The sequence below is a fragment of the Talpa occidentalis genome, unplaced genomic scaffold, assembly GCF_014898055.3.
Source record: "Talpa occidentalis isolate TD23 unplaced genomic scaffold, MPIMG_talOcc4v2.1 talOcc4.7, whole genome shotgun sequence".
NCBI lineage: Eukaryota > Metazoa > Chordata > Mammalia > Eulipotyphla > Talpidae > Talpa > Talpa occidentalis.
In genome coordinates this window covers 2727675-2752405 of record NW_023605083.1, presented here as the reverse complement: position 1 = coordinate 2752405, position 24731 = coordinate 2727675, and the positions used below count along the sequence as shown (strand labels likewise).

The following is a 24731-nucleotide window of genomic DNA, read 5'->3' as shown; positions in this document are numbered from 1 at the left end:
TACCTCGCAGAATCTTTACAAAAACCCAAAAAGGTAAGAGCCATTCTTCTTCCCATTTAAGGATGTGGACACTGCAGGGGCGACCCAGGGACCTGCTCAGGCCGCACGGGGTACAGGCCGTGGAACCAGTCTTCAGTCTGAAGACTCAGGCTGCCAGGGAGGGCAGGGAGGCGCAAAGTGGGAGAATTATCAGCAGGGGAACAGAAACTCGTTTTCCATGTCCTGCGCAGGAGAGTCACGGATTCGGAAGGAAGCAGACCCCTGCTTGAGAGGCAGGCGCAGCAACTCCACACGCAGCCCCTGACCCACAGCCGGCTCGGGAGCAGGAACAAGTGATGGGAGCTGACGAAAGTCTCCAAATACCACCTTGACCTTCCGCGCTGCCAGTACCACCCACGCTCATAGGAAGTGGCTGCATCCCCAAGCAGGTCTTGGCGGGGATTCGTCAGCATCTTGCTTCCCCATCAGAGGGGAGCACCACGCAGCCCCTCCGCACAGCTCCAAGAATCATTCCCCTTGTCAACTAAAGGCCTGAGACAAGACTCTGCCTGCGCATTCAGACAAGGCTGAGCTGCTTCCAGAGCAAAAGGGGGCTGGAGAGGGGCCCTAGAAATGGGAGAAGCCATGAGGGATGGAGGTGGAACCTCACTCTGAAATACGTTCTCAAGTCAGAAAGCAAGAAGGCGCCCCAGCCACCTGCCCCTTGGGTGCCAGGGCTGCCTCAGGAGGGTCTGGCCAGCCCAAGGCAGTCAGAGTTGGTGGTGACCGAGGTGGGTAAAAATAACAATACTCGCAGACCCTTTGATTCTGCTGTCAGATTTTGCTTTTATACCTAGACTTTATACTTAGATTGCAAATGAAGGTTGGTTTGGTACGCCTTTAAACACTAATGTTTTAGCTTGGATACGCCATAATAAACTTTCACAGAATATAACACACTAAAAGACTTCCAAATTTGTTGTATTACAAGGGAGTAAATATTTTATTAATATAATGCTTTGTATTAATCTAAATTAAAAAGAAAACGATGTTCTTTTCCACTGTGGCAGTTCTTAAACCTGTTAGGGCGACAGCCCTTTGAAAGACGCAAGTGGAGGCCTTTCCACTGTGTGACTCATCGCACAGAGCAACTCCCCCAGAATCACCCTCTGCTCACCAAAAGCTTTGAAAAACTCCCTCGAAAGCCAGGCCCGCCCATCACTACATGACTGAGGTGGACAACACTTCACAATTTGGAGGACATCTCGCCAGGAGAAGCGACATGCCTCCCAAGACACCTTGCTAGGAAATCACCCCATCCCGCTCCGTAAGCCGAGGTCCCCAGCACAGCGTCTTGGCTGAGATTCGGATGAGCTGCCAGCAGGGTGACGTGGTTACACTGTCTGAGCGACTGTGAAAATGCATTAAAATCTCAATGCTTGAGCTCATCCAAGCAATTAGAATGAACACGATGGCTGTTTTAGACAGGGTGGGGGCCGTGGGGGGGGTGTCGGCCTCTGGAATCCCCCATTTCTTTTCAAGGCGTCGCGAGCAGGCGCCTTTGCTACCAAACTGAGCTTAGGGTCACCAAGTCAACCAGAATGTCTGCACTGCACAGCAGATGGAGCTGGCAGTGAGGAGGGCAGTCGACGCCTACTGGTGCCTGCTATGTGCCAGGGCGTGCACTCGCCTCAGGAAAAGGTCCTCCCTCTCGGGCCAGGTGGAGGGGCTGGGGGTGCGGCTCTCAGACGGTGGTTTTCGAAAGAAAATGCACCTGCACCTTGTCAGGGAACAAAACACTCCCGGGGCTGCTGCATCATTTTCTGCTCTCCAAGTAGTTGAGAATTTAGTCCGGCTTGACTCTCAGGTGATTCTAATTCTCATCACAAGCACCACGGCTGATGCAGGATTTGGAATCAATGCCCAGACTCGGGAAACATGCTGACTCAGAGACGTGATGGTGAATGGTGAGAGAGCGGAGCACTGGCCGGACCGGCGGGCGGCGGGGAGAAGCCAGTGCACTTCCCGTGGGCCCAGCTTCGCCCGGAGAGGGAGAGACCCAGCAGGTAAGGCCAGTCTCCCCGGGGCCAAGGGCAGCCTCCAGGACTCTAGGTGAAATCTAAGCAGACCCAGCAGACCACAGGAATCACACATGCACAGCACAGGGCGCGCAGAGGCCCATTCACGAGACACGCGCCAGTGGGCCAGACCCAAGGCCGTAGCGCCCTGATGCCGGGGGCACGGCTGTCGTGTCCTCTGGACACAGCTGTAAGATGTGTATTTGTGTTCTCCTGAGATCAACGAGACCCCCTTAAACAAGTATGGCCTTAGGCTGGAGCAAGATAAGGACAAACTGGTGACATGCCAAGGGCAAATAAACCAGGAAACTGTATCACTAGCAATAAATTTGCATTTGGATTAAGCATATGACAGAATAAAAAATGCAGAATTAAAATTAAAAGCTATAAAAACAGGATGATCTTTAAGCTATCAGGGCTGCAAGACGGAATTTCCTTCAGTTCAGACATCCTCCAGAGTAGGCACACGCGCCGTGCAGCCGCCAGCACTCTACGAGTTACGCTCCTTTCTGATAGTTAAGACGGGAAAATGGAGACCTATAAGTCATTGATTGGGGGTGCAAAATGGAGTTGGGGGCCAGCAATAGAGCCAGGAATTACTATTAAACCAGGTGTTGTGGGCACTTAACTCCTCTGACCAGGCTGGAGAACTGGGCACGGCTCCAGGAAGACAGGACAGTGTCGGTCCCTGGGTCTAGAACAGTGCCTGGAACACAGCAGGCGCTCAGGAGCCACATGCTCAGCCGAGATGAGCTGATCTCAGGCGAAAGCACACTGGCCCAGGGCTGCTTTGCATGTGGAGACCGGATGTCCCTAAGCCGTGCCCGAGCCTGGGCACAGACTGCAACTGCCAGCAGATCCTCCTGTCCCTGATGGTCCCCTCGGACATGGTATGGGCTGACCGCTGCTCCTGCTGCATGACAGAGGTCAGCAGCTACAAAACCACAGGTAAACGGCAGGACTGCAACAGCACCCAACAGCGGAAGAAACCTCTCTGCCTTCTGGACGTCCAGCTGACACCCCCTCTTCAAACTGGCGAAGACCGCAAGTCGCGGTCCGGGGACTAGCGATGCGGCCTTGACTACGTAACTGTCTGTAAAAGGAGGGGCAACCAACCTACCTCACCTGTGAGGTCCCCTTGGGGTCGGATACTTAGTTGAAGGAGGTGCAGTTCCCAGAGTCTAGAGATATAGGTGGGGAAGTCAGGGGTCATTACTAAGCGCCCACGGTGCACGACACGCAGGGTGATAAAGATGACACCACCCCAAGGCAGAACCTGTGCTGCGGCAGTGTGGCCAGCACCGCACCAGGGCCTGGGGGGCACGAACAGACAACACCAACTCTGCCTGGTCGCTCTGATGCTGCAAGGCATTCAGCGGGATCGGCTGGCCACGCGGCAGCCCAGTCCCCTGCACTGGGTCCCTGGGGCAGAACCGGCGTGAGTCCAGCAGAGCAGCCGGACACAGCTAGATTTCAGAACTTCTCCAATTCACAGGGGGTGGGGGGTGGGTGAGTTTGACAGTGTGCCAAAGGGAGGGAGGACAAAGTGACTGACTCACAGAACCTACTAGATGAAAAGATGGTCCCTGTGGGAGATGAGAGTCTTGGGGCGTTCCCTTCACTTGGTCAAGTCACAGGTAGCACCAGAAGGTCGAGCCAAGCCCCGGCTTGCACCGGCTCAGCCACCAGCTTCATCAGCCCGAGAGGCTGCTGGGAGCCAGGGCCTCCCAACAAGCAGTGACTGCAGCAGAAAAGGCCCCCATGAGGGGAGAAGGTGGGCGGCAAGCTCCAGGAGCAGCGGAGGCAGGGGAAGCAGGACACGAGCAGGGCCTAGCCCGACTGGCAGCCTCCCCTCGATCAGCCCACCATGACCCCTGCCCCGGGGGGTGCCGAGGACTCAGGCTCAGAGCTCCTGGCACTCACCTCCACACCTGCCCCCTCCGTCTCCTGAACCCCGCAGCAACGGCAGCAGCATACTGAAAGAAGTCAGGGTGAAGAAAACAGCAGCCGGTTCGGAGGGGAAGCAGAGGCTTCAATTTAAGCCCATTCAAATACTGTTTGATGCCACTTAGAAACAGCACCGGCAATAACAATTCCTTAAATGTCACCGAGTATCCTGGCCCAAAGCAAAGACTCGAGACGTGCTTCCCAGCGAGACCCGCAGGCCAGCCCCCGCGGCCAGCATCGCGCCTGTTCCCGAGCCCAGGCTTGCAGCTGCTGACCTGGCCGCGGTCGAAGTCCCAACGGGAGGGCGCTCAACCTTGTGGGGGTAACAGATGGGCAGAGCAGGGTACAAACTGGCACATGCAGACACCGGCACCTAATTTGGGGACATCTCAGAAGGCTTCCTGGAGAGGTAATGACTAAGTTGAGACTCAAATGACTAAGAGTTTTCCAAAGAAAGAAAGGAGAAAGAAGAGCAGACGCAAAAGCCCTGACATAAAAAGAGTGTGCCCCTCTGGAGAGCCTGGTTAATGCCGTAGACCAGAGCCGGCAAAAAGAGCAGGGTGAGTGGGGAGAAGGAAGCGAACACTGAGGATCTGAGGTGAAATGAGATGAAGTCTGGGATCTGCCTAAGTACCCCAGGCCTCAGCCGCCCCTCCATGCCCGGAACTGAGCCCACAGGGGTGGGGAATCCACGAGCTAAGAGCCACCGGTGTTCTTAATTGTTTAAGCTGAGAGGACAGACTCTTTTCACAGTTCTCTAGCTTTCATGTATATTTGAAGCTTTCCATAAAGTTACGGGGTTTTTTTCCCCAGAAAGCGGGGGGCGGGGTGAGGGGAGAGAGGCCAGAGACATAAGCTGGCACCAGACTATGAAGTCTTAACTCAGCCTGTGGCGGGGCAGCGGGAAGGAGCCCAGAGCTGTCTGCCAGGCTCTGAGCTAAATAAATACTCAAGGGCAGTATCCACGCAGCCCCACGCGGCTCGAAGGGCAGGACTATCCAGGCCATTTTACAGGAAACTGAGGCTGGGAAGTGTGACCACAGATCTGTCTGCTTCGGGAGTCCGGCTCTGGGCAAGAGGACTAGGGTGTGGCCAAATGCTGGCGGGAGCTGGATTAGTCCTCAGGGAGATGGAGGAAACCATTAAGGAGCAACCAGTCCAACGTCTACTGTGGAGTTAGAGTCGAAAACAGATGAGAGGGGCTTGGGAAAGGCAGGAGACCTGGGGCCAGGGGGCTGGGGAGGGGTCATCACCCCCTGCAAAAATGCAGGCTGGGCTCAGGCTGTAGCAGGGGAAGGAGAGGACTGAGTTAAGGCCTGGAAGAGGTGGCACCAAGACATCTAGGTGCGCGGGTGTCCGGGTCTGGGTGCCTGGCTAGTTAAGGCGCCCCACCACAAGGTGGGGGTAGGGAAAGGATTTCCTCCTGGCTCCTTCAGTCTGAGGCCTGAGTCTCCAGTGCAGGTGCTCGGCGGGTACTGGACATGAGGGTCTGGATGTCAGAGAGAGCCAGGCTGGGGTGGCGTGACGTGCCATAAGCATGAGGCCGCAGAATAGAGGAGGTGGCCCAGGGCAGGCACAGGCAGCAGGGGAGAAGCACGAATAGCCTCGCAGTGCTTCCCCAGCGCACCCCGCCACGAAGACGGGAGGCGTACCAACAGTCTCTGTCCCTGCACCGATTCGCCTCCTCCCGCCATCAACGTGCAACTTACCACGAAGGAAAGCAACATGGGGACAAATGCCTTTCCACTGAGCGTTCCTGGAAGGAGAAAGGCGCTTTTCAGGCTCTGGTGACAATCCACAGAAAGCTCTGGACCAGCCATACAAACCTCAAGAGCCCAGGAAAGGCCGGGGGCGGGCGGGGCGGGGAACCAGATGAGCCCCCCATGAGCAGAGTGACTCCAGGCTGACGCAGGACCAGCAGCTGCGCTGCCCCCCACCCCCAGTCAAGCCCAGCACAGCTTCAAAAGAGCATTCTCGCTCTGAGAGAGGAGAGGGATGGGGAGTCATGAGCCTGATTCCAGACAACGATAAAGCGACAATTTGCAGACACCATGACTAATAAGTATAAGAGGAAGATGCAGAATGAGGTCAATGCTTTGGCACAGAAACCACTCAGAACCACAGGAGCACCACCGATTCCCCCGAGCAGGCACACCGGGGGTGCTGCCAGGGCCCAACTGGCCAGAGAACTTCTGGGGGGGGTGCTGCTCTGTTCTGGGATGCTCTGAGGTGCTCTGCAGCATGCACTGCAGCACACAGCAGTTGAACCTTAGCAATATTATTGGACGAGAACTATACTCCATTCCCCGGGTGTGCTTTCATTTCCACACAGAAACACACAACCCACTCCAGGGACCCTTTCCAGCCGAGCTGAAGGGAGCCTGAGAGACCCTCCAGTCCACGTCTTCACTCAGCCAACTAGGATGCTGGAACTCAGAGGAGGAACGTGCTGGCCCGGGCCACGCGCTCAGGTGGGCAGCACACGCCAGGCAGCACACGCCAGACAGCACACGCCAGGCAGCACTCTCGTGAGCCTCCGCCCAACGGCCTCGTGCACGCGCTGCCCACTCTACAGCCTTCCTGAGAGGTGTTCAAGGACTGAGGACAGCTCCCCCGCGACCCGTGTTCCCTGTGCCCTCTCACAGGGCCATTCCCTGATCCTCACAAGGCCCACAAGGTAGAAGTTGCCTTCAGCCACTCTGCCTGGTGAGCGGGCAGAGCCTCAGAGAAGCCCCAGAAACGTAAAGCTGGGAGGCGGGGCAGGGGAGGTTCGAACCCAGCAGAGCGGGCTGCAAGCAGCCCCTCCGCTAAGTCTGCGTCATCCCAGAGCTGAGTTTTACTTTGGCTTTAGTGCAGGCATTTTCCTAAGGAAAGGCTAGCAAGCCCAGACCGGTGCGCGTGCTCCCCGCCAGGCCGACCACCTGACGCCCAGCTCCGGGGGAGGGTTCACTGAGTGCCACATGGAGAAGCCTCCCGGGTTTGGACAAAGGTCTGTCTGCGCAAAAATCGAGACTGTCAGCTCCTCCTCTGCGGTGCCCTCAGTCCTCCTGGGGCTTTCTTCCTGGGACCCCGCAATTCCCACATCCCAGAGCCCGGCAACCCCAGGCTTCCAGACTACGAGGAGAATCACCTTCCTCGCCCAACTCCCAAGCCCTCACACCAGCCCCGGGTTCTATGAGCAAAGAGCCCCCCTTCCACTAATGCCAACTGAGATGTGGATGCGCATGCCCGGATCCCCCCCCGGGGGGCAAGGCCTGTTTGGGAGTCACTACTTCGCAGAATTTCGGGAGGCTGTGTTCAGGCCACGAGTGGAGAGTCACGCGAGGACAGGCCAGTGCCGCCCGGCAGCAGCCTGCCACTGTGTGATCGGGCAGCACAGCCACAGGGCGTTTCCTCCGCCAGGTATCACCGCACCCGCTCCTCAGGGGGCGCCGATTATGATGCTCATTTTAGAGAACAGAAAACTGAGGCCCAGAGATGAGCGCCCCGGGGCCGCGAACTGCAGCGCAGACAGCACGCACTGTTACCACACCTGGCCACTCTCACTGCCACTTAGAGAGCACCTCTGCGCGTGCGTTATCCTGACACACTGCCCTGCACTAGCTCACCTAACGCCCGCCACAGCGCCACGACACACGCTTCACAGACGAGGAAACTGAAGCATGAAGACGGTTACTGTTTGAGGCACGGAGCAAGTGCAGCTCCAGGCCAGAGCTCAAGCGGCCGAACCAGAACTTCCACGGAAGCCCCACATGTGTGGCTGTACCTTCCTTTACCTCTCAATCCAGAAGTATCTAGAAATCCAGGAAACTGGTTTGGCTTTTTGTTTTTTTCCTGCCTGGCTGCATTATCCTTTGCTCTTTTGATAATGAAAGGGTGTGGGGTTCAAGGCAGCCTCTACCTTAGTCCACCCCCTGTGCTAACTAGTTCACTTGAATGACAGGCGCTGCGGGGGCTTAGATGTCAGTGGACACACAGCCTGGGAAGGGTCTCCGTTAGCGGTAACAGTGAAGACGAGCCTGAGCAGCGCCGGAGCCCAAGTCACATGAGGAAGGCACGGGGGGGGGGGGGATGTGGGGGTGTTCCTGCCTTGTCATGACCTGATGAGCCTGCATGCTCGAACACACCGCAGAAAGGAGAACAAGTCAGGGCTGGGCTGTGTGGGAAGGAAAACTCGAGCAACAGATACTGGTTGCTGATAACGCGCGCGCGGGGGTAATCCCTAAGCAGCCGGCGGCCCTGACTCTCCCCGTTCCACCACTGCCAGGACGACAGCCGCGGCCGCACTCCTGGCCTCAGAAGCAGCCGCTCCAATCAGCCTGACTCGTCAGCCCCAGAGCGCGCAGGGCCTGTCTCCCGCTCAGCCCCGGCTGTCAAGCAGCTCGCCGAGAAGGGCGCCGGTCGACAAGCCAGGCAGATAAAACTGCCAACCTCAGCCCTCAAAGAGCTTATCATCAGCTCACCAGCTGACCTCACCCTGGCCTTCTGAATTACCCTTCTGGAATCCAGCCCTGGCCCCCATCACGGGAGCTAGAACTGTCCCTCATCCACAAGTAGCGCAACGGGCTGTCTCAGGAACGTCTGCGAGTAGAAAGGCTCCATCGCACGTCATCAAGCTCACAGGCGAACCACAAAAGGGAGCGCAAATTAAAAGTTCAAGAGAAAAAGCTTTCATGTATTCTCCCACTCATTCAGTGAGCGTGAACCGAGCGCTTACCGTGTAGCAGGCACCTTGCTAGGCACCCGACGGGGACTCCAGCAGGGACGAGACACACTACTGCACCCCATCCCTGGTGGCTCTGTGCAAAAACATGAAGAGCCCCTTTAAGGGTGGATCTGAGGTGACGAATATCTCATTGACTTAAACCCATTAAGGAATGAGTTCTGGTGAGGACAGGACGGTACATGGAGGGAATGTCTTCAAATTTCCCAGTCAAGCAATCTTAGAATAGAGAGTTGCTCCTTCTCTTAATCAAAGTGAAAAATTAAGCAAGTACAAACAAATCAAAGTGGACAGCCGCTTCCTCTGGGCCCATGTCCCTGCCCCAGGAGACAGGGCTACCCCGGGGGCTTTCGCTGCCCCAGAGATCGCTGGCGAGAGGCCGAGGCCTCGGTGTGCTTCCCAGCAAGCTCACCAGGAGCCCGTGCCACAAACAAATGAGGACGTCAAAGCCAGAAACATGGCGGGATACCAGAAATCGCCACAAAGGGGCCTTCAGAAGCTCCAGCTTCCCCCGCAGCCCATCTGAACATGACGGGGGATGCAGGCTACACGCCGGTTTCCCCGCCCAGACGGTGCTGATGCCAATTGTTTTTGCCCTCGTCAAGGGAGCCTGTCACGTCACTACAGAGCAATCATCAATAGACGGTTAGTGCCTGGAAGCTAAGTTCTCTCCCCAGTTCAGCATGGAAAAAGTGCTGCTCGCAGCAATTTGACAACGTTCCATTAGCTTAGATTTTTAAGCGCGTTATCCCAACAATCATGCCAACTACCGTGTAATTAATATTCCCGCTGACTTCACAAAAATGACCACACCCCCTAAAGAAAACGACTAGTCATGAGCCTTGTGCCGCCTCGCCATGGCCAACTCTTCACAAAGTTCCTGGGCGACGGGTGGTGTCAGAGCCCCCCTCCCACCCCGGCTTCCTTCCACTCTTCGCCGACAGTGCGTGAAGCTGACTCTGGCAAGTTACCTCAGCTGTCACTTAACACGTTAATGCACTTATTGGTTCAAACTTGGAGGGTAAAATGACGAATGACGAGAGCTTTAACAATTAAAAAGCTCTTCTCATTTGCAGGAGGTGAGACAGACACATCTGACTGTCGCTTCCACCCAGCCGGAAAGGCGATCGCGGGCTGCAGTCCTGGCTGCTCGCGAGCTTGCTGAGGGGAGGGACAGAAGGCCACCCTCACCCTTATTTCCCACCTCACTTTCCAGGCCTCACATGTCCTCATGACCTACCTCAGGTCTCTTCTGGAGTCGGGTAAGGTGTCAAAGAGGCCGTGACCTACCATAACAAAAATAGAACACGTTCCCTGCAGGGGCTCCCTCACCCCAGAACAGAACCACCAGGTAGACACGGCTTTGGCAGCAGAGATACGGGATGGGGTGAGGTCGCCCTGACGACAGCGACAACGTGGGGCCCCGTGTGCCCCGCCTGTGCCATCTCCTTCCCTCAATAAACTGTGTAAAAGTAGTAAAATACACACAGATTCATGAATAAAATTTAGCACGTGAACCGTCTCTAGGAGGAGACTGCAGCAGGAGAAACGCTTCCTGTAGTCGAAACCCTGAAGCCGAGCTAGAGTAAAGCATTGTGTCCAGGGGCGAGAGCGCGGAGCGGAGTCAGGAATCGCAAAGCCTCATCTCACTGTGAGTCCGAGTGGATCTGCTCGCTGGGCCTCAGTTTGCTCAGCTCTAGAACAGGCTAGAACTAAAGGTTCCTTAGTTCTCTCCATTTCTACCAACCAACGGCGCAGGCCAGCGAGAGGCCAATGGCTGCCCAGGGGCTCACGGCCAAGGCCCGACGAGCCGGGCAGCGCTCCCACTGCTCCCAGGGGCTGCGCCGTGGGCTAAATCTCCACGTCTCTAAGCTGCACATCCCCAGGACGAGACACTCCCTAAACATCTTTTCCTTCTTTCACACAACCTCTTTCCCAGCGTGGAGCAAGGGGCCGGGGTCTCGGGCAGGGACCGGCTGCAATGTTAACAAATGACGCCACCCTGCAAGCAGTTAAACTACCTTCATTCAAAAGTAAAATGCCACCCCTTCTGCTGCAAACCCGTCACTTCCTCTGGAGTCCTGTCACTCGGGGTTTCCAGGTCAGCCTAAATCCTCCCACTGAAAGTCTCTGTCACGTTAGCCTTTTCCAACACCCTGGCCCATGTGACCAAACACCAAAAGAGCAAGGCTTTCTACCAAAGTCCAACCAGAAGCAAGTCACACCATGCCCCTCCCGAGACCACGCCGTCTCCAGGCGACTCCCGCTAAGATGACCCAGGGGGCCCTTGGGAGACTTGGGCGCTCACTCCGGACAGCGGAAAGGGCAGAGCTGGCCTGTGTCCGGCAGGTGCAGGTCCACGGCTGCCTCGGCAGCCACCACGTAGCTGGCACCCCTCCCTTTAGGAGCCGCCCTCTCCTACTCGCCAGTCCCTCCTTTGAGGTACTGCTCCCCAACTCCAAGAAGCCCCTCCTGGGCCCCAGGTGGTCACAGCCAGCCAATCAGATTCCCACCCCTGGACAAAGCAAAACAAACCATCCAGGTAGGGAGGGGTCTGGCGGGATGCGGGAGATCATCTGGAACAAGGACCAGGCAGAAACACTGTTGGACTGTCTTCCCGCTGTGTGGAGAACATCAGGCCAATACAGGAAAGTGAGTCCAAAGAGGGGAAGAGAGTGCCAGATCGCCTCACCCCTGCACCCCCACCCCTCTCCATCCCCCCACTCCACCCCATGCATCCCGATCCTCAAGATCAAGCTGGGTTTCTGTCAAGAGCAGCCTGGAGTCTACAGGGAAGGCCGATGAGCTAAATGCAGGGTCCAGGCTTCAGACCCCTCCACTGTCACGACACGTCACCCCTCCCTGAATCTCAGCCCAGCTCCTAGGCTCTCTGACACACCAAGCAAGACTCAGCGCCCCACACAGAAACGCCGAGGAAAATATCCTGTACACCAGAAAAAGTGTGAGCGCATCTGTCACCCAAGAGCGTTCTGTGGAGAGGTACACAGAACAGGGGGAGCAGATGAGGGCTAACTGGAGGGGACATTCATGGCAGGGGAGTGCATGGTCTGATGAGAGAGCTTCCCAGATCCTTCTATGCATACATGCTAGTTCTCTATCAGCAGGGAAAAAACAACAACAAACCCCGCAGCACAAACAAAAGGAACCCGACAGTAAACAAACTAACTGTTTACAGGCTTATGAGCCTAATTGTGCCTGTTATTTTTAGACCACAGCTTGGCTTCCTTTCCAGCTGTCCTGGGTCTAAGCCCCAGGCCTGCGGCTGCAGAAACTACAAACAGCAAATTCCATGGAGCGTGTTAGAAACCATCTTCCCCAGACCGGGCCAAGTAATTAGAGGATAATTAGAGTCATCGACAGCAACGCCTGGCACGCTCTCAGCGATGGGAAGACGACCCGCGACAGAGCACCTCAGGGGTGCAGCACTCAGACCGCCGCACCCTAACTACCTCCTGGGGTCAGGGCCTCCTCTGAGAAGCAGATGAAAGCTCATCAGTCATCCCCCCAGAACTGCACATACGATGACATGCATATAATTTCAAGGGGTTCGTAAAAACTGTGCCCCATCATCTAGGTTAACTACATCACATCTACTTAGAGATTTTTTTTTTAATGTAATTACCTGAGCATCCCGATGAGTCCTCAAAGACCTCAAAGGACTACCAAACAGCTCATGGGAAATTCTCAAACTTCCAACTCTCACTCCACACTGAATCACCTTCTACATTTATGAACTATGAGAAAACATGGCTCTTCCCACAGTGCCTCCATTTCTGACACGTCTCCCTTACCTTGTTTGACCATTTGTATGCTTGAAGGAGCTGGCTGTAGAGGGGGGTCTTGTCCTGCACTGGATCCAAACTCAGCAACCCGCTGTTATGGAGAGGGTGGTTCTCAGACGGCTTGCCCACCAAGTTGCTCAGACGTTCCAGCTCACTGCAAGGTGAACAAAGCAAATAAAACTGAGCGCTCGTAGACTTGCTGTGTTCAGCCAGCCCTGTAGGTCGAAGGCTGTTCTTCATCCGGCCTGAAGGAAGTGCCTTAGGAAGTACTTTTTGAATGGCTGAAAAGATTAGGGACAATCAAGAAAAACACTAATTGGAAACTTGTCTTAAACTGATTTCTCTGGAGGAGAAGGAAGAAATTCCTCCCATTCCAAAGGAGGAAAAAGTTAGGAGCATTGAATCAGTAAGACTCCTAAAAGCAGGATTTAACAACTGGAACTCCTTTGCGGGGAGGGGGGTTGGTGGAGGAAAGGAGAGACAAGGTCAGGAACCTGACTCGCACAGGAGGTGGGGTACAAGGGATTAGCCTTTTCCATTAACCCAGTTAAAGAAACCAAGACCCTTCGGCATCAACGCCCAGATCAGGAGGTGCAACACCCAGAAACTACCAGACTGCTGTAGGGAGGGTCAGGGGCACAAACCATCCACCCACTAAGATGAGCCCCTCCCTGAAGATGCTAAAATCTAACGCAGCCCTCACAACGGGGCAGCACTCCGTCTGCCCACCTGTGCCTATGCAAGTGCTTCCTTTCACCAACTCTCTCCCTCCGCAGGGCAGCAGCCTCCTGCCTGCCCGCCCGTGCCCTGTACCTGCCAGGGCGTCTCTTCACTGACCTCCCTCAGCGGAGGCCGCTCTCCTCAAGGCCGCCCGCCCGCAGCCGTGCAGGCCTCCCTCAGCAAACCTGTCCCTTTTGGGGCAGCTCTTCCTGCCCGCTGGTGTCTATGAAGTGTCTTTTACTGTCCTATTCCTTTCCTAATAAACCTGCTCTTTAAATATAACGACTGTCTCTTTCTCATGGAGAAACTCACCTGGGGGACTCGCCATGTGTCGCTGAAATGGGAGCTCTGGTGACACCTTTCCCAGAGTGAACCCAAGGGCCCTGCACTAACTCCAAAAATGACGTCAGTACGACTTACTGGAATTTTGAAATGTGGTGGAACACTGCTTCTCACTGAGGATTTCCAGACCCACCTACAGATCACCACATTTGGCAGGAAAGCAATTACCTGAATAAATGCTGATTAATTGTCATTCACCTGGGATAGCTCTGTACATGAGGCGTCACAGATGGTAAAACTTCACAAAACAAAGAAGAGATAAAATAAACAAATGGAATGGAAGACACCAAAGGAATTGTGTCAAACACATGTCAGTCTAGCAGGAGACTCCAGAGAAACTTAGGGAAGGGAGCCAACCGCCACACACGGCGCAGGGGCATTCTGAGGGGCTGGTCCCAAACAAGACTCTAGAGGACTGGTGTCCCGTGTCACCTGCATTTGGTTTCTTGGCCACCTTGTTGGTACCACTGTACAAAGATTTAAGAGGGCAAAGGTGAGATGTAAACATTTTTGAACTTTCTAAAATGGTGAAGGGTTACACCCTCCGAACATCACAAAGGAAAGCAAGTTAGAGGGCCTGGCAGAGGACAGAAGAAGCTGCACGTCCTCTCACAGGGAAAGCACTAACTGGCACTCACCAGAGAACAGCAAGTGGGTGTGGGAGTTGAGGAGCGGCATATGATTTCCTGGCTTTCCCCCCAAAAAGAATGGTATGTAACTGGGGAGACTCGGCGGGGCGGGAGGGGGGGATCACACATCATTTAATCACCACCACCCCCCTCCACTCTACCTCCTCCTTCCATCTGGTTACAAAGGACACCAAACTAAGGAGAAAAAAAAACCAAACAGGCCAAAATTCTTAAGATGACCAGTTCCCGAAATGCCTTTCTCTGGGAAGGTCAATTCTAAGAAGTAAAAAGCAAAATTCCTGGAATTCTAACCGTCCTGAGTAGGACTGACTTTCCCAAGGAAGGGAAGTCCAGAACCTAACCTACGAGAGCTCCTACCAGGCGCCGGGGTCTTACAAACATCTTCTTTAAATCTGACAACATTTAAAAAGTGGAAGGAGACCTGGAAGAGAAAGAAATGTATGGTCCTCAACTACAGAACTACAAAATAATCGTGGGGGGGGGGGGTGTTTAAGCATAAGTGAGGACCTGGTTCACCTGAGATTAGGTCTCCAGGAGGGACACCGGCAGCTGGGAGGGAGCGCGAGAGACTGCAGGGGGGCCGGGCGCCCGCAGGGGAAGAAGGAACAATAGATCAGGGTCTGTTTTGCCGTTTGGGGGGGTGGGGGGCGGGTAGGATGGAAGTGAAGAATTCCAGGTTCACGGTGGGGAACTGGGGCACACGGGATCGGGGCCACTGGAACTTGGAGCGGCGCTGAGCGGGCCGCGTGCGCCCTGGAGTACGGCTGGCCCAGACACAGTGGGGCACCGAGGGCCTACAGGTGAGACACCTGCGGGCGGGGGTGAGCAGTGGACGAGCCCGGGGGGAGTCCGGGCGGCGGGAGACTGCAGAGAAGAGAGACGGGTGGCGGGGGTGGGAGATGAGGCGTCCCTGAGGGGCAGGTAGGGCCGGGTGGGAGGGAGAAAGGCAGCGACAGGGGAGCAAGCGAGGCGAGGGCAGCCCCTGACCGGGGCACCCGTGCGGGTCGGCCCAGGACCGGAGCCCGGGGGTCCCCGCCCCCGCCCCGCCCCCGCCGCCGGCACCTACTTGAGGTCCCGGTTGACAGAGAGCAAGTTGTCCTGGAAGTGCGCGATGAAGGCCTTCTCCCGGCCCTCCAGCGTCTCCTTGTTGCGCATGCCATCCTTCAGGCAGTCGAACACCCTGCTCACGCTGGAGCGCAGCGCCTGGATGGCACTGATGGCCTGGGCAAAGGCCTCCAGGTTCACCCCGACACTCAGCACGTCGGCCATGTTGCCGCCCGCCCAGTGGGCTCGCCAGAGCCGCTTCGCGCACGGCGGCCGCGCTCGGTGATGACGCAACCCCGAGGGCCTCTGGGAAATGTAGTTCCCGGGGCTGCCGGGGCTGGGCGGGGGGCACCCTCGGAAAGAGGGCTTCCACTTGGTCAATCTGTTATAGGACAGGGAGAGGGGCAGCCCAAACCCCGCACACCTGCCTATTCTAAATGGGTTCTGCCATCCGCCGCATCAACACAAAACATAGGAGACTTTAATGGGAAGGATCTTTAATACAACTAGGAAACAATACAGGAAAGGCAAAGAGTCTACTTTCTAAATGAAGCACCCAAAGTGACCCGTCCCCTTGTGGGTAAAAGTCCACCCATATGGGATCGGCCCAGAGCAAGGCCCCAAAGCCTGCCCCAAGTCTAAAGCATCTTCCAGTGGGGACCCACAGCAAAGGGTCACAAACAACCGGACAAGCCCGGAAGGAAAAGAGCAAAATCAACATCAAGATAAAAGCTGCCATTGTCACCTCCCCACGGGTCTCACCCACATCTGTGTCACCCCGTCCACGACCAAAAGACAAGCGCAGTTTCTTCACGTGTCTCTAGGCTCCATGCGCCTCCTCCAGGTCTCCTGGCTCCATCCTGCTTCCTTCCTTCCTCAGTCTCTTCTGCCGCTTCTCCTCCCCCTGCTCAGCTCCACCCTCCCTTGGGTGGGGAAGGGAACATGGAACTTCCCCCTTTCCTGGGGACCCCCCTGTTACAAAACGAATGCCTGACGAATGAATGATCGCGGGGAGGCGATCGTCTTTCTGTGGGGGAAGTTAGGCTGCACTCTCAGTTTTCTTCTTTTTTTTTAAGATTTATTTATGCATACAAGAGCTGGGGTACAGACCAGAGATGGGGGGGCGTGGGGGGTGAGAGGATTCACCAGAGACAGAGCGGGGAGCAGAACAGGCAGACTGACCGAAATACACTGCTGAGGGGAGCAGTGGGCGAGATAGGAGAGGTCTGCTGAGCCATGTGGGTTGCTCCCTGGCCGGCTGGGGATCGAACTCATGCTACCGTGGCTGCGGAATGCTTCATAGTGCGGTGCTTAACCCCTCGTGCCACCAGGGAGGCCCCACTCTGAGTTTTCTTAACAGTGACAAGGAAATACAGAAAGTTTCTTGCACTCTTGGGGGTCACGTGGAAGAGAAAAGCAATCAAGTCTCTGGTGTGAAGAATTATAACCTGATGATAGAATGAGGCCATATTCGTGAATGAGTGGGGAAGAAGGGAAACAGCTTCCCTACGATTGAATGCCAACTAATAAAGGCAGAAGAGATGACAGGAAGACAGTTGCCATTTGGCAACTGTTAGAATAACAGTTGAGTCAGACGGGAACCAAGGGAAGCTAAAGCTAGTAGGGGGAGGAAGCAGGAGTATTCACTCGGTCTCCAAGTGTTGGCTCCCAAGGAAGGTATTAGTTAAGATAGGAAAATCAAAAATCTAGCAATTTCAGTTCTGGTTACCTGCACAAAAGAAGGGAAAGCAGGGACTGAAAAGGTACTCATACACCTATGTTCCTCGCAGCCTTATTCACAAGAGGCAAAAGGTAGGGGCAGCTCAGTGGCCATGGCCAGATGAATAACCTGTGATGTCTACATGCAGAGGAATCTTCAGACTTTAAAAGCAAGGAAATTCCGACAAAGGCCACAACGTAGATGAACTTCAAAGACATTGTACTGAGTAAAATAAGCCAGTCACGAGAGGACAATACTGTAGGATTCATTTCTCCAGGATACATAAAGAAGTCAAATTCTAGAGACAGAGAGTAGAATAGTGGCTGGCAGCAGCTGGCAGGGGAGAATGAGAGATAAGTGGGCACAGAGTTTCGGTAAGGGAAGATGAAAAAGCCCTGTGGATGAGGGTGCAAGTCGCTCTGCAATGTGAATGTGTTTCATGCTGCAGAACTGAAACCAAAAATGGTTTAAAATGGCAATTGTTGGGGCCTCCCCGGTGGCGCAGTGGTTGAGCGCTGGGTTGCGAAGCTCCCCGCGACCTCCACGGCGCTGGTTCAATCCCCGGCTGCTCCCCGGCCACCAGAGGAGGGTCCCACATGGCGCGCAGACCTCTCCTGCCGCCCGCTGCTCCCCTCAGCAGTGTCCTTCGGTCCTTCTGCCTGCTCTGCTCCCCGCTCTGGCTCTGGTGAATTCTCTCACCCTCTCGCGCTTCTGACTGTACCCAGTGCATGTATAAACAAACAAACAAACAAACAAATAAATAAAATACGTGCCTCTTTAAAAAAAAAAATGGCAATTGTTGGCCTCCCTGGTGGCGCAAGGGTTAAGACGCAAACTATGAAGCTATCTGCAGCCACTGCAGCACAAGTTTGATTCCTGGCCAGGGAGCTACCCACAGGGCACAGCAGACCTCTCCTGACTTGCCCACTTCTCCCCTCAGCAGTGGATTTCAGTCAGTCTGCCTGTTCTGTTCCCTCTCTGTCTCTGGTGAATCCTCTCACACACACACACCCACACCTCTGGCCTGTACCCCAGCTCTTGTATGCATAAATAAATATCTTTTTTAAAAGGCAAATGTTAAGTTATATATATCATGCCATAATATCTTTAAATTTCAGTAATGGAGGGAGGAAGATAATAGTGACTTCCCAGTGGGGAAACCTGGCCAACATCATCCTCGCCAAGAGGTCACAGGGCTAGGACAAAGCCGCCTCTGGCTCTGTGACATCCCTGCCAAAAATGCAAATCCCGCATCTATCAGAACACCAGACAAACTCAAACTGAAAGGCTCGGGATGGAACAACTGACCCATGGTTTCCCACCAGACATCATGTCGTGAAAGACTATGAAGGGCTGAGGCGCAGCTCCAGGTGAAAAGAGACACGGCAGGGAGCTGAACGCAACTCACAACTGGGGTTTTGCTGTGATGGGCAAAACAACCAGGAAATCTAAATAGGGCCTGTAGATCTGCTAATAGTATTTTACTGGCTATGATTTCACAATTGTGAGCATGCTTTGTGGTCGTGGAAAAGGACATCCTTGTTCTGGAGAAAATCATATGGAGAAAATCTCCTTAGAGAGAGAGGGATAAAGAAATGTGGTGAAACGTTAACAGTGTAGAAGCCAGGTGAAGGGTACATGGGAATTATTTATACTTGCAACTGTAAATCAGAAATTATGTCAAAATCAATTGTTTGAAATGCCCATCAGTAAGGGGATAGTAAGGGTACATTGTCTAGGCGGAAGCAGAATCGTCAGCTTTGCCAAGCTGCGTGTGTCAGCGTGACTTTGAAATGGTGTCGTTCACCTCGAACATGCATGTAAATAATTGCCCCGCTCTTCTTCAACCTCAGGCCCTCTTTGCCCCCACACCCCTTCAATAAATTCTCCCATTCAGGAACAGTAAAAATAAATTTTCAAAAACCAGCTCCTGATGTTGCTTTCCATGAGACAAAGCTAATTACTAACCCCTGTTGTCTTGGGTTTAAATGGTTGCTTTCCCGTCCTGACATCTGCCTCATCTTTATAGTGTCACCATTGTGGCTTTTCTTTCTTTTTTTTTTTTTTAAAGATTTATTTATACAAGCACTGGGCACAGTCAGAAGCACAGGAGGGTGAGAGAATTCACCAGAGCCAGAGCGGGGAGCAGAGCAGGCAGAAGTGTTATAGGACAGGGAGAGGGGCAGCCCAAACCCCGCAAACACAGGGAAGCCCAATTTCCCCATGGGGCTGACTAACCACGGATGGCTCTGTCCTAAATTACGTTGGGCGCCAAATCTGTTATAGGACAGGGAGAGGGGCAGCCCAAACCCCGCAAACCTGCCTATTCTACATGGGTTCTGCCATCCGCCGCATCAACACAAAACATAGGAGACTTTAATGGGAAGGAACTTTAATTAAACTAGGAAACAATACAGGTGAGGCAAAGAGTCTAGTTTCTAAATGAAGCACCCAAAGTTACCCATCCCCTCGTGAGTAAAACTCCATCCATATGGGGTCGGCCCAGAGCAAGGCCCCAAAGCCTGCCCCAAGTCTAAAGCATCTTCCAGTGGGGACCCACAGAAAAGGGTCACAAACAACCGGACAAGCCCAGAAGGAAAAGAGCAAAATCAACATCAAGATAAAAGCTGCCATTGTCACCTCCCCACAGGTCTCACCCACATCTGTGTCACCCAGTCCACGACCAAAAGACAAGCGCAGTTTCTTCACGTGTCTCTAGGCTCCATGCGCCTCCTCCAGGTCTCCTTGCTCCATCCTGCATCCTTCCTCCGTCTCTTCCTGCAGCTTTTTCTCTTGCTGCTCAGCTCCACCCTCCCTTGGGTGGGGCAGGGAACCTCCCCCTTTCCTGGGGACCACCCTGTTACAATAGGACCGAAGGACACTGCTGAGGGGAGCAGCGGGCGGCAGGAGAGGTCTGCGCGCCATGGGGGACCCTCCTCTGGTGGCCGGGGAGCAGCCGGGGATCGAACCGGCGCTGCAGAGGTTGCGGGCAGCTTCGCAACCCAGCGCTCAACCGCTGCACCACCGGGGAGGCCCCGTGGTGGCTTTTCTCAAGGGGAGCGGTGGAGATAGGGGAAACATCTAGCTGTGGGACTTTAAACAAGTCATTGACCGTCATGGCCACTGACAGTCTAAGTCCCTGTTGTCAAAAGCTTGTCCATGAGCTGTGTCCTCAATCTCACTATTCAGGAGTGGTCTTTTTACCTCCTTTGGCATATAGGGGTTTTGTTTTTGTTTTAAAGATTTGTAGAAAATACTCTTTGAACATTACAAAGGTAAAGGAAAATATCCATGTTTCTTGTTTTGATTTTTCTTTGGTTCCTCCACCCCTTCTGAGGAAAGATTAGCAAGCCCACGCTAAGCTAGCGTGTTTACTCGCCTTTGGGGGCTCCCTGAAGGTTTAGAGTGTGTGACCTCTACTGTATAGTTTGTCCTCAGGGGAAAAAAAAAGGTAACAGTCTATTTCTGTCCACATCTGTATGTATCTATAAACGTGAGGTTTGTGTACAACTCAGGGGTTCATGGACCCCCTAAAGCCCCCAACGAGCACCCGGGAGTATGGCCCACAGCTGTGTTGTCACTCTGGGGTCTCCACCACCTGGGCCACAGAGGATGCTCAGTGAGAGTTTGTGGAAGCAACGAGTTAACACAGTAGATTGTATTTGCTTTCTTGGATCCTCTAACCAAATTATTTTATCTCTTTGTACATTCAGATATCATCTCTTCCTCCTGCTCCAGCCTCCTCCCACCGCCCTGCACTCCCCACTTCCCCGACACACACACACTCAATAAGATTTTCCTTTGTCTCATTCTCTGATTCAGTGATTGAGACTGTGATTGACCCAATAAAGTACAACACACTCTGCTCCCACGGTCATTAGTTTTCAGGATTTCTCTGTGGCTCTCTTCTTCTGGGAAAGTCAGAAATTGATCCATGGAAACGCGCATTTCCCCTGAACCTAGTAAAGAGTCTTTCATCATGTCAACAGAAAACTTTTCATTTTGGAAAAGAATGGACACAGTTTCTCCAAGGTGTCATAATTCCTAAGAATGTGGGCACATGTATGCCTGCATCTGTGTGTGTTTGTGGGATATAAATTACTTTAAAGGAGTTCATTTCAAGCAATATCAGATTTTAATTATTACGATCTTATGTTTGGGTAAAAGACAGCACCCTGCTGCTAATATCTTCCAAAATGAACAAGCCATTAGCTTGGTGCTCTCGGCTCAGGAGTATTAGTATGAGCAATCAGAATTAAAGTTGTCAGTATTTAATTAAAATATGCTGCAACTCCCATCATATTCAGAGAGCATGTGGCTTAGGCATTCAGACTGAGAAAGCACCCTCATCAATTAATAATTATTAAGGATTCAATAGATGCAGGCCCTGTATTGGATGGCCAGGCAGAGTGTCACCAGACAGATGTAAACCAAATCTGCCTTGTAGAAGCCACAGCGGAGTGAGCCACCTGTCCTAATCAGCACGGCATCCTGCTTCAGACCCGGAGGGCTGCCCTAGGGATTCAATCGAGGCAGCCCACAATTCTAGGGATGGAGGAAGCACTCGAATTAGTCTTTCAACAAATATAGATATAGATGTGTTCGACATTTTGCTAAACAGCTGGGAAGTCGATGGCAAAACCAGGCCCAGTGTAGCCCAATAAAGATCACTAAAAATATCTGAAGTGGATCATGTGTTCCTCCACATTCACCTGTTGGAGGCTCAGACGGCACCGATCCTTGTATATTACTTAGAATCCGCCTGTCAGCATTCGTCTAAAGCAAGGGTGCTAAAGGACCCCCTTTTGCACCCCATCCTCCTCTCCTGCTCTCCTCTTATTTCCTGCCTACCCTGATGTTGCTGTCATGGTGATGAAGATGATGATTACAGCAAGGACAGAGATAAAGTGATCCCAAGGACAAAGAAGATCCTGGAGCTCAGGAAATCAGCTTAGTCTGGAGTCCCTGACCTTGACTGTTAATCCTGAGCCTCAGTGCTGGCACCTTGAGAACAAGGAACTGGGTCACACCCTACCCCCAGGGCTAACAATCCAGGAGTATAAGATTAGGAGGCACTCACGCATTCAAGAAGAAAGAAAGGGAGAAAACCATTCACTGTCAGTGCCCATCACTGCACCAGGATTCCCGAGTGCCTCGTTCAGTCATTTACCTGGGACGTTCATCCAATCCAAGGGTTAAGCATGATCCAAATAGAACCTGTTCCTGCTCTGGTGGCATCCAACTGCTTGGAACCAAGAACAGGAAACAGACGCAAATGAAACACGGAACTCAGTGAGGGTCATGTTGTTGTAGGACAGGGAGAGGGGCAGCCCAAACCCCGCAAACCTGCCTATTCTAAATGGGTTCTGCCATCCGCCGCATCAACACAAAACATAGGAGACTTTAATGGGAAGGATCTTTAATACAACTAGGAAACAATGCAGGAAAGGCAAAGAGTCTAGTTTCTAAATGAAGCACCCAAAGTGACCCGTCCCCTCGTGGGTAAAAGTCCATCCATATGGGATCGGCCCAGAGCAAGGCCCCAAAGCCTGCCACAAGTCTAAAGCATCTTCCAGTGGGACCCACAGAAAAGGGTAAGAAACAACCAGACAAGCCCGGAAGGAAAAGAGCAAAATCAACATCAAGATAAAAGCTGCCATGATCACCTCCCCACGGGTCTCACCCACATCTGTGTCACCCAGTCCACGACCAAAAGGCAAGCGCAGTTTCCTCATGTGTCTCTAGGCTCCATGCGCCTCCTCCAGGGCTCCTTCTGGCTCCATCCTGCTTCCTTCCTTCCTCAGTCTCCTCTGAAGCCTCTTCTCTCCCTGCTCAGCTCCACCCTCCCTTGGGTGGGGCAGGGAACCCGGAACCTCCCCCTTTCCTGGGGACCACCCTGTTACAATGTGTGTGGTTAAGGAGCTGCACAGAAATTTGGGGGTCTCCAGGGAAGATGGTCACAGCGTCCTCCTACAGTGGGCAGCCTGAGCCAAGCCTGCCAAGGTGCCAGGTCTCACCAAATGCAGTGGGGGTGAAGATAAGGGAGGGCAACCTATCATTTTACATGGGGGTGTGATGTGATTCGAGCTGTGGCTTTGAAAGTCCATCTAGCTATGGAGAAAGCAGGCAGAAGGGCCCAAGCTTCGAGACAAAGAGGCCAGAAAGGCCTGGAGTCCTCTACCAGCAGAGCCGCCAACCAAGGACCACACACCAGCCTCCTTCCCAGCACAGGATGCCAGGAGGCACTGTAAATATTTTAGTAAATTATTGATCGTCCATTTAGATGCTCACTTAATCAGCCACTGAGCATGTTGTTAGGGGCTTCTGCTTCTGCCACATTCATACGTAATTAAGTACAAAACATCTCAGGAACGGACCCTTTTATCAACACATTAGGCTAAATCAAAGTGAAACAAGACGCAAGTTGCTTGTGCAGCCCCGACCGCAGCCCATTTGAGGGAGGAATTGCCTTCTAATTCTATTACGGTGTTATGTGGACGGCATGCTTTAATCAAGGGCCGACGGGCTGCCCGCATCAGAAGCTCCTTGTGGAATCCTCCCCAGAACCTGTCTCGTGGGCTCCCAGTGGGTGCCAAGACCCCGGGGGCAGAAACAGCAGCTCAAAGATCTTGTCTCCAGAGCTCTCACTTAGGGTCCCCCCACCCCCGCCCCACACCCCCGCCAGCGCCGCCCCTCCTCCAGAAAGACCACACAAGAAATGCAGAAGGTTCTTGACAAAGAAAGACTCAGTCACCTTGACGATGCAGTCTTCTTTTTCTCAATGTGTTGGCATATATATATATATATATATATACACATATATATTTTTTATTTTAAAATACACACTTACTTTGAAATCTTGGAAACTAGAAAAAGCCTACATAAGAAAATTAAGTTAAGTGATGCATAATTCCACCACTCAACACTTTGGCTATTCATACATACATTTTCTTTTGTAGAATGGAAATCATACTATTTGGGGACTCCGTGGTGCATAATAAAGCCTGTGCCTTGTTTCCTATCCCAAGATGGTTCATGTAACCCCCACCGAAGTCTCCATTCAGTGGTTTTGCATCCTTTCTTGGATCCTCTACAGGGGACCACCTAGGGGTTGCCCCTGAGCCAGGACAGCTGCGGACACTTCATTGTACATCTTCAGGTATAAAGCAAACATTCCCCACCGCGGATGTCTGTTCACCATTTGCTGTGAGTCACTTTCCTGTTTAGGGGTAACACGTACAGAGGACAGGACAGCCAGGAGCCCATATCCACCTTGCTGGTGTCACCAGTGCATCTGAGGAAGCAGAGGGGGGAGAGGTGGAGGGAGCACAGGCTTTGAAGGATGGGCAGACATGGGCTTGAGTCCCAGAGCCACCACTTTTGGAGGCTCCTACTACAGACATGTTTGGCTGCAACTAACAGTCCAAATGAAGATGGAGGCAGCTCAAGGAGAGAAGGGTGTATCTTACAAGATAAGGGACCTAGAGGTAAGGTACGTGGGGGCCGAAACTGTGACTCATGAGGGACTCACCCTCCTCTATGTCTGCCCCACCAGCCTTGACCTGCAAGATGGCTGAGCCCCAAGTCTGCATTTCAGGCACAAGAAGGTTGAAGGAGCAGAGGTGGCACCAGCTAGATTCTTCTCACACCTCATTGGCCGAACAATGTTCCTTGGCTACCTCTTCCTGCAAAGCAGGCTGGGGAATAGAGTTTTACCGTTCCTTT

The 24731-nt window shown here is 53.4% G+C and overlaps 1 protein-coding gene across 1 annotated transcript in view; it reads right to left on the bottom strand.

The window, feature by feature from the left end:
* The window catches only part of MED27 (mediator complex subunit 27), a 159482-nt gene extending 143951 nt beyond the window's left edge, over positions 1 to 15531 (bottom strand). The window contains exons 1-2 of the mRNA XM_037492959.2: positions 15309 to 15531; positions 12540 to 12684 (exon numbers count right to left, since the gene is read on the bottom strand). Coding sequence (XP_037348856.1) covers positions 12540 to 12684; positions 15309 to 15511 — 348 coding nt within the window. The 5' untranslated portion in view covers positions 15512 to 15531. The remainder of the gene's footprint in view (positions 1 to 12539; positions 12685 to 15308) is intronic.
* Between the last annotated feature and the right edge of the window lie 9200 nt (positions 15532 to 24731).